The sequence below is a fragment of the Salvelinus alpinus genome, chromosome 22 (assembly GCF_045679555.1).
Source record: "Salvelinus alpinus chromosome 22, SLU_Salpinus.1, whole genome shotgun sequence".
Taxonomy (NCBI): Eukaryota; Metazoa; Chordata; class Actinopteri; order Salmoniformes; family Salmonidae; genus Salvelinus; species Salvelinus alpinus.
The window spans coordinates 10,903,351-10,917,881 of NC_092107.1; the positions used below are offsets into that span (position 1 = coordinate 10,903,351).

The 14,531-nt window shown below is 40.8% G+C and overlaps 1 protein-coding gene across 4 annotated transcripts in view; it reads left to right on the forward strand.

Annotated features, from left to right (window-relative positions):
- The first annotated feature begins 3,899 nt into the window (after positions 1 to 3,899).
- The window catches only part of LOC139549718 (MAP/microtubule affinity-regulating kinase 4-like), a 56,331-nt gene continuing 45,699 nt past the window's right edge, over positions 3,900 to 14,531 (forward strand). For 2 of the 4 annotated variants that reach the window (XM_071360415.1, XM_071360417.1), the window contains exon 1: positions 3,902 to 4,902. In XM_071360415.1, the coding sequence (XP_071216516.1) occupies positions 4,855 to 4,902 (48 nt within the window). In that variant the 5' untranslated portion in view covers positions 3,902 to 4,854. Of the gene's footprint in view, positions 4,903 to 14,531 lie in introns of all 4 variants that reach the window. The other 2 variants (XM_071360414.1, XM_071360416.1) reach the window with 2 other exon arrangements.

The window sequence follows — 14,531 nt, forward strand, 5'->3', positions numbered from 1 at the left end:
AAAATTGAGGCTATGATTAAGAAGTTGGAGCTCTTCTCTGTCTGCATTATCAAGGACAACACACAGGTCTTTCCATCATTGTATGATTTTTTGTGTGCAAATGACTCAAGCTTAAGCTTCGCTATGTCAAATGTGACATAGCGAAGCACCTGAGTGATTTGGGTGTGCAATTACGCAGGTACTTTCCCGAAACGGATGACACAAACAACTGGATTCATTATCCCTTTCATGCCCTGCCTCCAGTCCACTTACTGATATCTGAACAAGAGAGCTTCATTGAAATTGCAACAAGTGGTTCTGTGAAAATGTAATTTAATCAGAAGCCACTGCCAGATTTCTGGATTGGACTGCTCTCAAATCAAATCAAATTGTATTAGTCACATGCGCCAAATACAACAGGTGTAGATCTTACTGCCTTGGCAAATTGCGCTGTTATGACACTGATGCCCTTTGCAACCACGTACCTATATGAGAGTGGATTCTTGGCCCTCACTAGCATGAAAACTAAATACAGGCACAGACTGTGTGTGGAAAAAGACTGAAACTCTCTCCAATACAACCCAACATTGTAGAGTTATGTGCATCCTTTCAAGCACACCCTTCTCATTAACCTGTGGTGATTTATTCACAATTTTTGATGAAAAAATAAGGTTTTATATATAAGATGGCTAAGTAAAGAGCAAAATTGTTGATTATTATTATATTATTATTTGTGCCCTGGTCCTATAAGAGCTCTTTGTCACTTCCCACGAGCCGGGTTGTGACAAACTCACACTCATTCTTATGTTTAATGAATGTATCCTATAGTGTGTGTGTGTGGCAGGCTTACAATGATGGCAAAAAATAACATTTGAGAGTGCGCTGACACTGGTGCTAGAGGGGGTACGCAGCTGGAGGTTGAATGTTTGAAGGGGTACGGGACTTTAAAAAGTTTGGGAACCACTGATGTAGAAAATGCAAAAGGCACACACATTTTGATGGAAAATATACTATTTGTAAACAATTATCTGATACTTTATTATAACATAGTAATGTAGTGTGCAGAGAGAGCGAGAGGAAGAGAGAAAGGAAGAGAGAAAGGAAGAGAGAGAGAGAGTAAGACAGAGAGAGAGTGAGAGAGAGAGAGTAAGAGAGAGAGAAGCCTGCCACACACACACTATAGGATACATTCATTAAACATAAGAATGAGTGTGAGTTTGTCACAACCCGGCTCGTGGGAAGTGTAAGTAAGAGAGAGAGAGAGTAAGTGAGAAAGAGAGATAGAGTAAGAGAGAACGATAGAGAGAGAATGCAGCAATGGTCTGTTTAGCTGGTTCACTTCCTATTTATTTTTTCCTTCTATAATGTATCAGTTTCAATCACCAAGCGTATATCTGAGAGCCTTGAAGCATGGCAAGTAAGGTTATGCAAGATGAAAGTGAGACCTTTTTGTAAGATGTCTTTCCAGGCTCTTTTTCGAGTGGCTCTTGTCTTTTTCACCCTTTTAAGCATTTTGTGATCAAGTTGATCTCATAATAGATGCAGACATAAAGGTTAATGGTAGAGAGTGGGACTATTCAATTTGTGACCCAAAATGTGGCAAGAGGTCTAATCTAAATGCTGAAACTTGAAACAAGGATGAAAGATTAAAGTACTGTAGGCCAATGTGCTTCCCCGGCTGTTTTGAATAGGCCTCCCTGTGGTTCCAGTTCAAACTCACACCAGTTCGGAGACTGGAAGTATTTTGACTACCTGATGCTGCACTCTACCCTCTCTCTTATATAGACTACACAAATGGAAGAGGGTTTTCGGGCTCAAAGCAGCAGGCGATCACCATGTCACAATTATAATGTTAAAAAGGGGGTTTGCTGACGATGCAACAGAACACTGCCACCACATAACAAGTAAAAGAAAACAGAATCATTGACAACCACAAGATGACGCCATCACAACAGTTATAAGGATGCCTCTGGCCATGATGAGGCTACTACTCCACTAGGTGGCCCTCTATAACGTAACACAATGTGCAACACAGCACAGAGAGCAAACAGGATGACATTGCAACTTCTCACTAACAAGATGTCATTTAAAAATGTCAATCAACAAACAAGGTAAACATAACAAGCAAAACTATGATAACTATACATGAGATATTAGAAAAATAATTTCAAAAAATGCCAATCTTGCCTATTTCAATGTTAACCTAACCAATGCATTATTCTGTTGCCCATATACTCTTGAAAACCATAATGTATACAATCAATGGTCTTTATTTGTATCCATTTGATTCCTTTAACAATTTGCATTCAAATTAACAGTTGGACAACATCTTCAAGCATATTTGAATTACAGCCAAGTCTCATCAAATATAATGATTCTATTGCCTGATTTTGTTCACAAAAAATGTATTTGTAAACTTTGAACAACAACATCCTGGGGTTCAGGGACAGTCAGGATTGGACAGACACTTGATCAAGGGCAGAGCATAGCCTCCAATGTGCCTCCAGACCTCATAATCTCTGCCAGATTAGAGATTAATGCAGTGGGAGGCATGGGGGGTTGGCCGTGGTACTGCCTACCAACAGCTGTAATTAGAGCATTGAGATGACTAGGTCTGAAATACAGTAGGTCAACTGGAATAGAGAGAAGTTGCAGTAGTTTGTAACTCTCCTCCATTTGTGTCAGCGCAGAAACAACCAGCCTCTGAGGATATGTAAAGCATTTTGGATAACAGCTGATACTGTTCATGTTGCCATGTGATATATAGGTCTACACTGAGTATGCATGTTTTTTAATAATAATGTAGAAGCCAAATAGTTCACATGGTTCAATACTCTCTCAGCTGAAGTTGTAAGGTAACATGTTTGGAATGAATGGGCTACTAATGGGTTATTAATACAGTACTAATACTATTAATTTATGAAGCTATATCAAATCAGATCTGCCAAGAGTCTTGAGTCAGACAGTGGAGGCTCTGTTGTACAGCGGACCTGACTGGAGGTGGTTTGTGTTCCGTTCCTCAGGGTCAACCAGGGTTGCAGTGGTGGGGCTGGGCCCTGGTCGATCACCCTGACCCGCTCCGTGTGCACACATCACTTACAATCATGTCTAGGCTCTCTCCATGGTACATGGAAAGAGCAGCACCATCTGACGCCCACACTTTACCTGCCTTCGCACATACTCCATTAGGAGTATTGAAAATTACACATAAAGTGGTTCCCAAATGATTTGGTCCCAAATGACTGCCTAATGATGCTGAGGGACTAGATGCTGATTAGAGAGAGTTTGACGTGTGGAACTTGTCAGGTTCACACTGTTTCTCAATAGTGACTCACTTTCACACACTGCTCTTCTGTGCTCTCATACTGCTCTATCACCCATGCGAAACCAAGAAAAGCGCTAAAACAACATTCACTATATGCCTATCTCAATAACAAAATACCAAGTGCCCGGGGACCACAGCAGAATGAGGTGTTCATGGGCCCGACCCTCTCGTGTCCGATTTGTACAGGTGAGACTATAGTCTTTGGTGATGTGCTTCTGCTGTCATCACCCACTTGGTATAATCAATAAATAGACATGAATAATATAGATAGATTAAAACATATACATTATATACACCAGAGAACAGATGGTTTGTACTCACAACAATATAAATTACAAGTGGAGAGAAAATTACATAAAAGTGCAGTAGTTTGTTGCTTTGTTAAAGTGTGTCTTCTACAGACAGGGCCCTGTCTCCCCTGTTGTCAAATGCCCAAGAGATGCTGTCTGCAGCGTCAAGTGATGACATTACTGTACAGAATATTGCTTGCCACCGTGGTTGACGTGTGGCTGGTGCTGGTAACTGTTGTTCTACATATGAATGAATGGGGGGATTGTCTCTTTAAGAATATGGGGGAAGGGTGTGTTACTGAGCCTCCGACGCAGCCCTGCCTATTATTTCTCTTGACGTTCTTCCCTTTTGCTCTTGTCATACAGTTTGGTGATGCCGTTTTCTGTAGGCAAATGTTTCAACTGATAGTTATGGTAGGATATCTGCGAGAGTCAAAGTTAAATCATTTTTCGAACGTTGAGTGTTATTCGACGGCTACTTTTTCAGGAAGTGGTCCATCACGTGCAGAAAGAGAAAGGGGGTAACGGTACATTCGCCGATGCTCTATCCGCAATTGTCATGTCGTATTGTTTCTTTTGACGGTTAATTCTTTATTAATCAACTATGAAATGTGGGCTGACAATTAGGCTTAAGTCGTTCAGTGTTTTGCCTTGGGAGTGGTTGGTTTTGCGAGCATCATTTGGCACCCCCCCCCAAAATACATATTTTTTAACGACAGACATCCACCCATGGTCGTGGTACGCGCAGACTACCTGACCAATGTTTTTTGTTTTTTCAATTGTTTTTTTAATCGGATCTAACAAACTGCTCTGTTCCTGACATACACCCACATTCATCACTGGAAACAGAATTGCTTTCAAAAAAATGTTTTAATGGTGCGATAGTGACAAGAAACATATTTTGGGTTCATTTTATTTCCAGAATGAGGTATATCATTGATGCCTTTCTTCACATGATTCAACCAAACATGAAGTGGATAGCCTAGAAGGCTATTCAGACCGTTTTCTAGACAATTGTCTGTATATTGTCGTGTTCGGTGTTGCCTTTTTACAATGAAAATGAGTATTTGAGGATACAATTCTGTCTCACTGCTCTCGAACCTGGGGTTGCCGGTAGGAAAGGCGTCTATTGCCTTGGAACACTGGCTAGGCGGTGGAGCGGCCAATGTCGACTGTTATCTTCGGTAGAATATAATCCTGTATATAACTGTTACCTACATAAAAACCAAGTAGCCTAATAGAAAGGATACCTCAGGGACAATGTCTTCTCGTGCAGCACTACCTGGGAACGAGCGGAAATCGGACCTAGTAAGTATTTAATACATTTTAATGTCTTATATAATCTTTTGTAGAGGTCTGACTGTCATGTGCATTACACCCTTTAAATGAACGGAACAGTGGCATGGAATCAAGCTAGGTGACATATCAACGTACTAAAAAATGACAGGAGGATGCATAAAGCAGATACAATCATTGATTGCTGGCTGGCTGTAGCCTATTTGCACTGCTGTTAAAACCATCGTTCATTCACTCTGTACATGTTGTTCAAGTGAACAGAATAACCCATAATACATCATTTTGAGAGAGCACATGCTGTGCCTAGAAAATCTGGAAATCAATAATGATACATCTATAACACTGTCATACCATTATGTAATAATATGTCAATTCAATGTGACACACATGTGGCCTTGCTAATGCAGTGGCAGGTTTGTATACAGTCTCCCAGGCACAGATATGTCACTTTGGTTTCATTGTTTGCTTCACACACTTTTTTTTAGGAATGGTGAAAAGAGAACATTCCGTTAATCATCATCGAAAAACTCTATACCTCTTCTAATTCCAGTCAATCATGAAGGGGATGTTTGGCTTGAGTCTCGTCTGCTCAGTACGGTATGGTGTAGAATAACAGAGCTTAAAGGACAAGTAGCTCACCAGTTTTGCACAGACCTTCTTGACGGATGACTGGCATTTAAAGACGTGGATGTTGATTAAGACAGCCCCCCGCACCTCTCTGATTCAGAGGGGTTGGGTTAAATGCGCAAGACACATTTCAGTTGAAGGCATTCAGTTGTACATCTGACTAGGTATCCCCCTTTCCTTTAAAGCTAGACCGTTTTATATGTTTATTGACAGTGATCCTCGGCCAGACACTTTTAGAAGTGTGAAAATCCACCCTGTATTTTGATCACAACATTGGACAGGCCCCAGTTTATTTCTTTATTTACATAGACGAACATTAGATAGATAGACAATTATATTAGGCCATGCCCACATAGCATATTACAGTCTGCTGATTGTTGTTGCTTTTATTTGTTGATCATCCTCTGCTATAATAAATATCCATTAAAATCCTATATCTAAGCAGGTCTCACATTATCATGCCACTGACTTGGTCCTTCCAGGAAGGAATGGCATGCAAGAGTGACACCCTCAAAGGCAGATATATTCACTACAAAAGCATTTGGGTTGAATTGACAAAGCATTTTTGACAGGTGGATATATCGGAGAGGTGTAGGGTCTGTCTAACCCTGCTGTGCCCACCCTCATCCATAATATTAGGGCATGTCAGGATGTTGGTTGATTGGTGTGGGTGCAGGGCTAAATTAGGATAATATTACGCTACATGGCGTGAGCTTACATTGTTTTTCAAAAAAAATTATTAAAAGAAAGGGCATAGAAATCTTTGAGACATTCTTGTTGTCCTTTTCAGAAACTTCCAGAAGGACTTCCATTGTTTGTTTACATCACATCAAGTGACTAGACGAGAGTACATTTTTGATAACATGATTCTCTTAATTACAACCTCTATGCTCGCTTCGAGGAATACAACACAGAGTCTTGTGTGAAAGCCCCTGTTGTTCCAAATGACTGTGTGATCTCGCTCTCCGTGGCTGAAGTGAGTAAAACTTTTAAACAGGTTAACACTCGCAAGGCTGCCAGGCCAGACGGAATGTCAGGGCATATTCTCAAAGCATGCGCAGACCAGTTGGCAAGTGTGACATTTTCAATCTGTCCTTGCTTGTCCTAGTCTGTAATCCCAAAGACAGTTTTAAAGAAGCATGATATGAAGAAAATGTAGTCAAAACAAAATCAAATGCTATTTGTCACATGCGCCGAATACAATACACCTGTATTCGGCGCATGTGACAAATAGCATTTGATTTTGTTTTGACTACATTTTCTTCATATCATGCTTCTTTAAAACTGTCTTTGGGATTACAGTGAAATGCCTACTTAACCAACAATGCAGTTTAAAGAAAACTATGAAAAGTCTATTTCAGAAAAAAGAATAGCATACTTGTCCTTATGTGGCTATGCCAAATGGTTGTGGGCTACACTAGTTCATTTAGCAGACAAAATTTGCTTATAATTCCATGGCATTATTCTTTATTATTTATAGTATGAAGAATACAAAGCTGAATAAAATAGAAACATTTTCTCAAAACGATTTGAGGGAGTGCGCACATGCGGCTATTCTGTGTTGAGTGGTTAACAAAGAAATAGGTACTCCTATATGCTTCATTTAGAGTTATTAATGTAACTTTAGTTGTTCTACAAACGTTGGGCTATATGTTTTGATTTTTAATACATTGTGAGGCTGCATGATGAGACGAATGATTTGAAAGAAGTTGCTTGAAAGCAACTTCTTTTTGCGCATGCTGTACACACTCCAATAGTCTCATTCGCAATTTGACAAGGACTTCATAATGCCTTGAATTTCACGGTGGCATTCCCCTTGATGGCCGTAATGCACCCTAAAAAATCCATGCCTTTTGCACCCCGGAGTGTTGCGTTTTGCCTTCTCCCTGAGTGTGCTGCGCAATCCGAAGTGTCTATCACTCACACGGCTTTCCGTCATGTGATCGGGTCTTTCTCACAGGCTACAAGTTAAGACAGACACATCGGGGATACAACTGCACGTGTACTTATACAATCCCGAGGTGCATATTGAAGATATTTGAAGAACTGTCCACATTTACTTTTCGTCAGCCAAGAAGATGAGTAGGCCTAACGAACAGCAAAAGCACTAGTCAATCTACTATCCCCCATAGTACAGAAGTCGACCTATTCTATTCTGTGCGAGAATTTTTTTTCTCCAAACATAGCCTGGTACGGTTGTGGGATGCGATAGATCCCAAATTATTACAACCACTAGCATCAAAAAAACTTTGTTATGCAATGTGGCTGACGCAACGGATCAGAACGGTTTGCTTAAAATGTTAATAAACTATTAGGCTATTTCTTCACATTATAAGCGCAGCAATGCGCACATGGTAGTAGTCCGTAGGCATGAATGTTCCATTAGCGGAAAACACCATTATCAAAAGTGACCACAAATGCAATTATGCATGTACAGTTGAAGTCGGAAGTTTACAAACACTTAGGTTGGAGTCATTAAAACTAGTTTTCTACAAATTTCTACAAATTTCTTGTGAACAAACTATAGTTTTGGCAAGTCGTTTAGGACATCTACTTTGTGCATGACACAAGTAATTTTTCCAGCAATTGTTTACAGACAGATTATTTCACTTATAATTCACTGTATCACAATTCCAGTGGGTCAGAAGTTTACATACACTAAGTTGACTGTGCCTTTAACCAGTTTGGAAAATTCCAGAAAATTATGTCATGGCTTTAGAAGCTTCTGATGGGCTAATTGACATCATTTGAGGCAATTGGAGGTGTACCTGTGGATGTATTTCAAGGCCTGCCTTCAAACTCAGTGCCTCTTTGCTTGACATCATGGGAAAATCAAAAGAAATCAGCAAAGACCTCAGAACAAAAATGTGTAGACCTCCACAAGCCTAATTCATCCTTGGGAGCAATTTCCAAACGCCTGAAGGTACCACGTTCATCTGTACAAACAATGGTACGCAAGTATAAACACCATGGGACCACGCAGCCGTCATACTGCTCAGGAAGGAGATGCGTTCTGTTTCCTAGAGATGAACGTACTTTGGTGCAAAAAGTGCAAATCAATCCCAGAACAACAGCAAAGGACCTTGTGAAGATGCTGGATGAAACAGGTACAAAAGTATCTATATCCACAGTAAAACAAGTCCTATATCGACATAACCTGAAAAGCAGCTGAGCAAGGAAGAAGCCACTGCTCCAAAAGCGGCATAAAAAAGCCAGACTACGGTTTGCAACTGCACATGGGGACAAAGATCATACTTTTTGGAGGAATGTTTGGAGGAATAAGGGGGAGGCTTGCAAGCCGAAGAACACCATCCCAACCGTGAAGCACTGGGGTGGCAGCATCATGTTGTGGGGGTGCTTTGCTGCAGGAGGGACTGGTGCACTTCACAAAATAAATAGCATCATGAGGAGGAAAAATTATGTGGATACATTAAAGCAACATTTACGTCATTTAGCAGACGCTCTTATCCAGAGCGACTTACAAATTGGAAAGTTCATACATATTCATCCTGGTCCCCCCGTGGGAATTGAACCCACAACCCTGGCGTTGCAAGCGCCATGCTCTACCAACTGAGCCACACGGGACCTACATCCCAACATCTCAAGACATCAGTCAGGAAGTTAAAGCTTGGTCGCAAATGGGTCTTCCAAGTGGACAATGACACCAAGCATACTTCCAAAGTTGTGGAAAATGGCTTAAGGACATCAAAGTCAAGGTATTTGAGTGGCCATCACAAAGCCCTGACCTCATCCAATAGAACATTTGTGGGCAGAACTGAAAAAGCGTGTGCGAGCATGGAGGCCTACAAACCTGACTCAGTTACACCAGCTCTGTCAAGAGGAATGGGCCAAAATTCACCCAACTTATTGTGGGAAGCTTGTGTAAGGCTACCTGAACCGTTTGACCCAAGTTCAACAATTTAAAGGCAATGCTACCAAATACTAATTGAGTGTATGTAAACTTCTGACCCACTGGGAATATGTTGAAAGAAATAATAGCTGAAGTAAATAATTCTCTCTACTATTATTATGACATTTCACATTCTTAAAATAAAGTGGTGATCCTAACTGACCTAAAACAGGGAATTTTTACTAGGATTAAATGTCAGGGATTGTGAAAAAACTGAGTTTAAATGTATTTGGCTAAGGTGTATGTAAACTTCCGACTTCAACTGTAAGTATTCAGACCCTTTGCTATGAGACTCGAAATTGAGCTCAAGTGCATCCTGTTCCCATTGATCATCCTTGAGATGTTTCTACAACTTGATTGGAGTACACCTGTGACAAATTCAATTGATTGGACATGATTTGGAAAGGCACACATCTGTCTATATAAGGTCCCACAGTTGACAGTGTGTGTCAGAGCAAAAACCAAGCCATCAGGTCAAAGGGAATTGTCTGTAGAGCTCTGAGACAGGATTGTGTTGAGGCAGGGTCCCCCAAGGGTCCCCCAAAAAATCTGTGTCATTGACGGTCCCCAAGGACTCAGAAGCCTCCATCATTCTTAAATGGAAGAAGTTTGGACCACTAAGTCTCTTACTTGAGCCAGTCACCTGGCCAAACTGAGCAATCAGGGGAGAAGAGCCTTGGTCAGGGAGGTGACCAAGGACCTGATGGTCACTCCGAGAGAGCTCCAGAGTTCCTCTGTGGAGATGGGAGAACCTTCCAGAAGGACAACCATCTCTGCAGCACTCCACCAATCAGGCCTGTATGGTAGAGTGGCCAGACAGAAGCCACTCCTCAGTAAAAGGCACATGACAGCCCACTTGGAGTTTTCCAAAAGGCACATAAAGACTCTCAGACCATGAGAAACAAGCTTGAACTCTTTGGCCCCATCCCTACTGTGAAGCAAGGTGGTGGCAGCATCATGCTGTGGGGATGTTTTTCAGCGGCAGGGACTGGGAGACTAGTCAGGATCGAGGGAAAAACAAATAGAGCAAAGTACAGAGAGATCCTTGAGTGGCCCAGCCAGAGCCTGGAATTGAACCCGATCGACCTGAAAATACGAGCAATGGACATTAGACTGGTGGAAATCTGTCATTTGGTCTGATGGATCCAAATTTGAGATTTGTGGTTCCAACCGTCGTGTCTTTGTGAGACGCAAAGTAGGTGAACGGATGATCTCCGCATATGTGGTTCCCATCGTGAAGCATGGAGGAGGTGTGATGGTGCTTTGGGGTCACTGAGAAATGTCCTTGTTTTTGAAAGAAAAGCAATTTTTTTGTCCATTATAATAACATAAAATTGATCAGAAATACAGTGTAGACATTGTTAATGTTGTAAATGACTATTGGAGCTGGAAATGGCAATTTTTTAATGGATTATCTACATTGGCGTATAGATGCCCATTATCAGCAACCATCACTCCTGTGTTCCAATGGCACGTTGTGTTAGCTAATCCAAGTTTATCATTTTTAAAGGCTAATTGATCATTAGAAAACCCTTTTTCAATTATGTTTGCACAGCTGAAAACTGTTGTTCTGATTAAAGAAGCAATAAAACTGGCCTTCTTTAGACTAGTTGTGTATCTGGTACATCGGCATTTGTGGGTTCGATTACAGGCTCAAAATGGCTAGAAACAAGACCTTTCTTCTGAAACTCGTCAATCTATTCTTGTTCTGAGAAATGAAGGCTATTCCATGCGAGAAATTGCCAAGAAATTGAAGATCTTGTACAGCGCTGTGTACTACTTTCACAACCAGAATAGAACGAGGAGTGGGAGGCCCCGGTGCATAACTGAGCAAGAGAAGTACATTAGAGTGTCTAGTTTGAGAAACAGACACCTGTTTGTGTTATGCACGAAGTAGATGTCCTAACTGACTTGCCAAAACTATAGTTTGTTAACAGGAAATTTGTGGAGTGGTTGAAAAATGAGTTTTAATGACTCCAACCTAAGTGTATGTACACTTTCGACTTCAACTGTATGTAAAACACAGGGAAATCCAATTCTCTTCTGCACTGGCCCTTTAACTTCTCTAGGATATGTGGGACGCTACCGTCCCACTTGGCCAAAAGCCAGTAAAAATGCAGAGCGCCAAATTCAAATATATTACTATAAAAATCAAACTTTCATGAAATCACACATGAAAGACACCAAATTAAAGCTACACTTGTTGTGAATCCAGCCAACATGTCTGATTTCAAAAAGGAAAGGATTTACGGCGAAAGCACACCAAACGATTATGTTAGGTCAGTAGATAGCCACAGAAAACACAGCCATTTTTCCAGCCAACGAGAGGAGTAACAAAAAGCAGAAATAGAGATAAAATTAATCACTAACCTTTGATGATCTTCATCAGATGACACTCATAGGACTTCATGTTACACAATACATGTATGTTTTGTTCGGTAAAGTTCATATTTATATCCAAAAATCTGAGTTTAGGCGGGACGCTACTGTCTCACTTGGCAAAAAGCCAGAGAAAATGCAGAGCGCCAAATTCAAATTAATTACTATGAAAATTACTATAAAAATCTAACTTTCATTAAATCACACATGAAAGTTACCAAATTAAAGCTACACTGGTTATGAATCCAGCCAACATGTCAAAATTCAAATAGGCTTTTCGGCGAAAGCAAACAATGCTATTATCTGAGGATAGCACAATAGTAAACAAAGAGAGAAAAGCATATTTCAACCCTGCAGGTGCGACACAAAACGCAGAAATAAAAAATATAATTCATGCCTTACCTTTGACGAGTTTCTGTTGTTGGCACTCTAATATGTCCCATAAACATCACAAATGGTCCTTTTGTTCGATTAATTCCATCAATATATATCCAAAATGTCCATTTATTTGGCGCGTTTGATCCAGAAAAACACTGCTTCCAAATTGCTCAAACATCTCAAAGGTTACCTGTAAACTTTGCCCAAAAAATTCAAACTACTTTTGTAATACTACTCTAGGTATTTTTTAACGTTAATAATCGATAAAATTGAAGACGGGATGATCTGTGTTCAATACAGGATTAAAACCAACTATAGCCAGCGTTCTGCTCACGCGCTTCTATCTAACAGGACACTTAATGTGACTCTCATTCAAGATGGCCGTACTTCTTCATTACACAAAGGAATAACCTCAACCAATTTCTTAAGACTGTTGACATCCAGTGGAAGCGGTAGGAACTGCAAGCAGGTCGATTAGAAATCTGGTTTCCCAATGAAAACTCATTGAAAAGAGAGTGACCTCAAAAAAAAATCTGAATGGTTTGTTCTCGGGGTTTCGCCTGCTAAATAAGTTCTGTTATACTCACAGACATGATTCAAACTGTTTTAGAAACTTCAGAGTGTTTTCCATCCAAATATACTAACAATATGCATATCTTATCCTCTGGGGATGAGTAGCTGGCATTTGAATTTGGGTATGCTTTTCATCCAAACGTGAAAATGCTGCCCCCTATCCTAGAGAAGTTAACAAAAACCACATGTTGGTTGTCCTTTATGTGACAGAAATGTTGCATGCCAGGGATCAAAATGATTGACCTGCTCTTGGAGTCAACTGGGTCACACACTCCTCTTGTTTGAAATCTCTCCATGGAAACCCAGGAGTGTTTTGCTTCCCAGTCCACTTTCCTCCCAGTTCGACATCTATGCTGAGTGAAAGGTGGTGGCATAAAATGAGAAAGCCCACACCGGTCTCCTCCTAACATGTTGCTCGCTCCGTACCTCCCAGAAAGCCCCATCTGTAATTAAAATGATTTTAGATTGTATCGTCTTCCTCGGTCTCGTTCCCTGGGACAGCCTGGGGGTGTGTGGGAGAGTGAAAATGTGTTGCATGGAGGTTGACGTAGTGTATCAGGATATGTGCACAGTAGGGTGGGACGGGGCTTCGATATACTTAAGATTTTGGTAAATCATTGGTAACAACAAACCAGACCTGTGAGGCTGTTGGCCTAAAATGAAGAATTTCTTGAGGGTAGCATATTTGGCTCAGTAAACAGTTGATACAACCACCATTTTCAATATTCACATGAGTTTTTCTGCTAGAATAGATAATAGGCCTACACATTGAAGTAGACTACTAACCAGAAGGTGACATGATGTTCAAACTCCAAGTGGGGTTTCACTTGTGTTGTGCCCTTGTGTAAGACGTCTTCCTATATCCTTGTACATCAATCTGTGTAAGCCTAATCATTGTAATTCCATGTCTGTAAAGCAAAGGAATTTGTTATGTAGGTCAGGCTAATGATGCTTATTCAATGGAATATTATCTCCCTATCATCATAACTTGAAAAATAAACCTAACAACACACATGGTGGCACACATTAGTCATCCAGATTTGAGATTTGCATAATCGCACTTGCTTCGCACCTCCCGCTCCAGCATGTCCCAGGGATCCAAGTCGTTATGAGTCAGGCCACTAATGCTGTCTTTGCGCTGATACAGATTCGCACCCCTCTGCATTGTGACATCCTCTGTATGCCCCTCATTCTCTCGCTTCTATCAGCACTATCTGGTAGAGGGACCTTTACTCTCACTCTCCAGTTGCCCAGCCAGTCCCATGAATGGAGCCCATGTAGGCCTCGTTTCTGTTGTTTTGATCAGTACCTTTACTTACCTCTATACATTTCTTATCCAGCTCAGCTTGCAAATTCGGCCGATATACAAATAACCCTCCATATTGTGAACAAACTCTTAGTCATACATTTTGCATATAAACTTTTTGTTGTATTTACCTGTCAATAGTTTATGGCCCCTTTGCAAATAATTCACATTCCTGTATAATGCAACCAGATGCAGGTCTGAATGAATGAACAGGTTTTTCCTGGTGGCACAGAACAGAGCCATTGTGTGGCCTTGCGTTGATGGATTCATGATTTGGCTGTCTCTAAATGGAAAGGACTCCTCAAATCCCATTGGAGCCATGCAGGTCACGTAGGAATGTTCACAGTCTGTTGAATTGCATTGAACAGAACCTCGTATCAATGGTGGGCTATACATGACCTGCTCATCTTGGTAAAGATGACTATCTTCTAGTAGAAATGAACTTGATTTACTCCCATTTATATGACC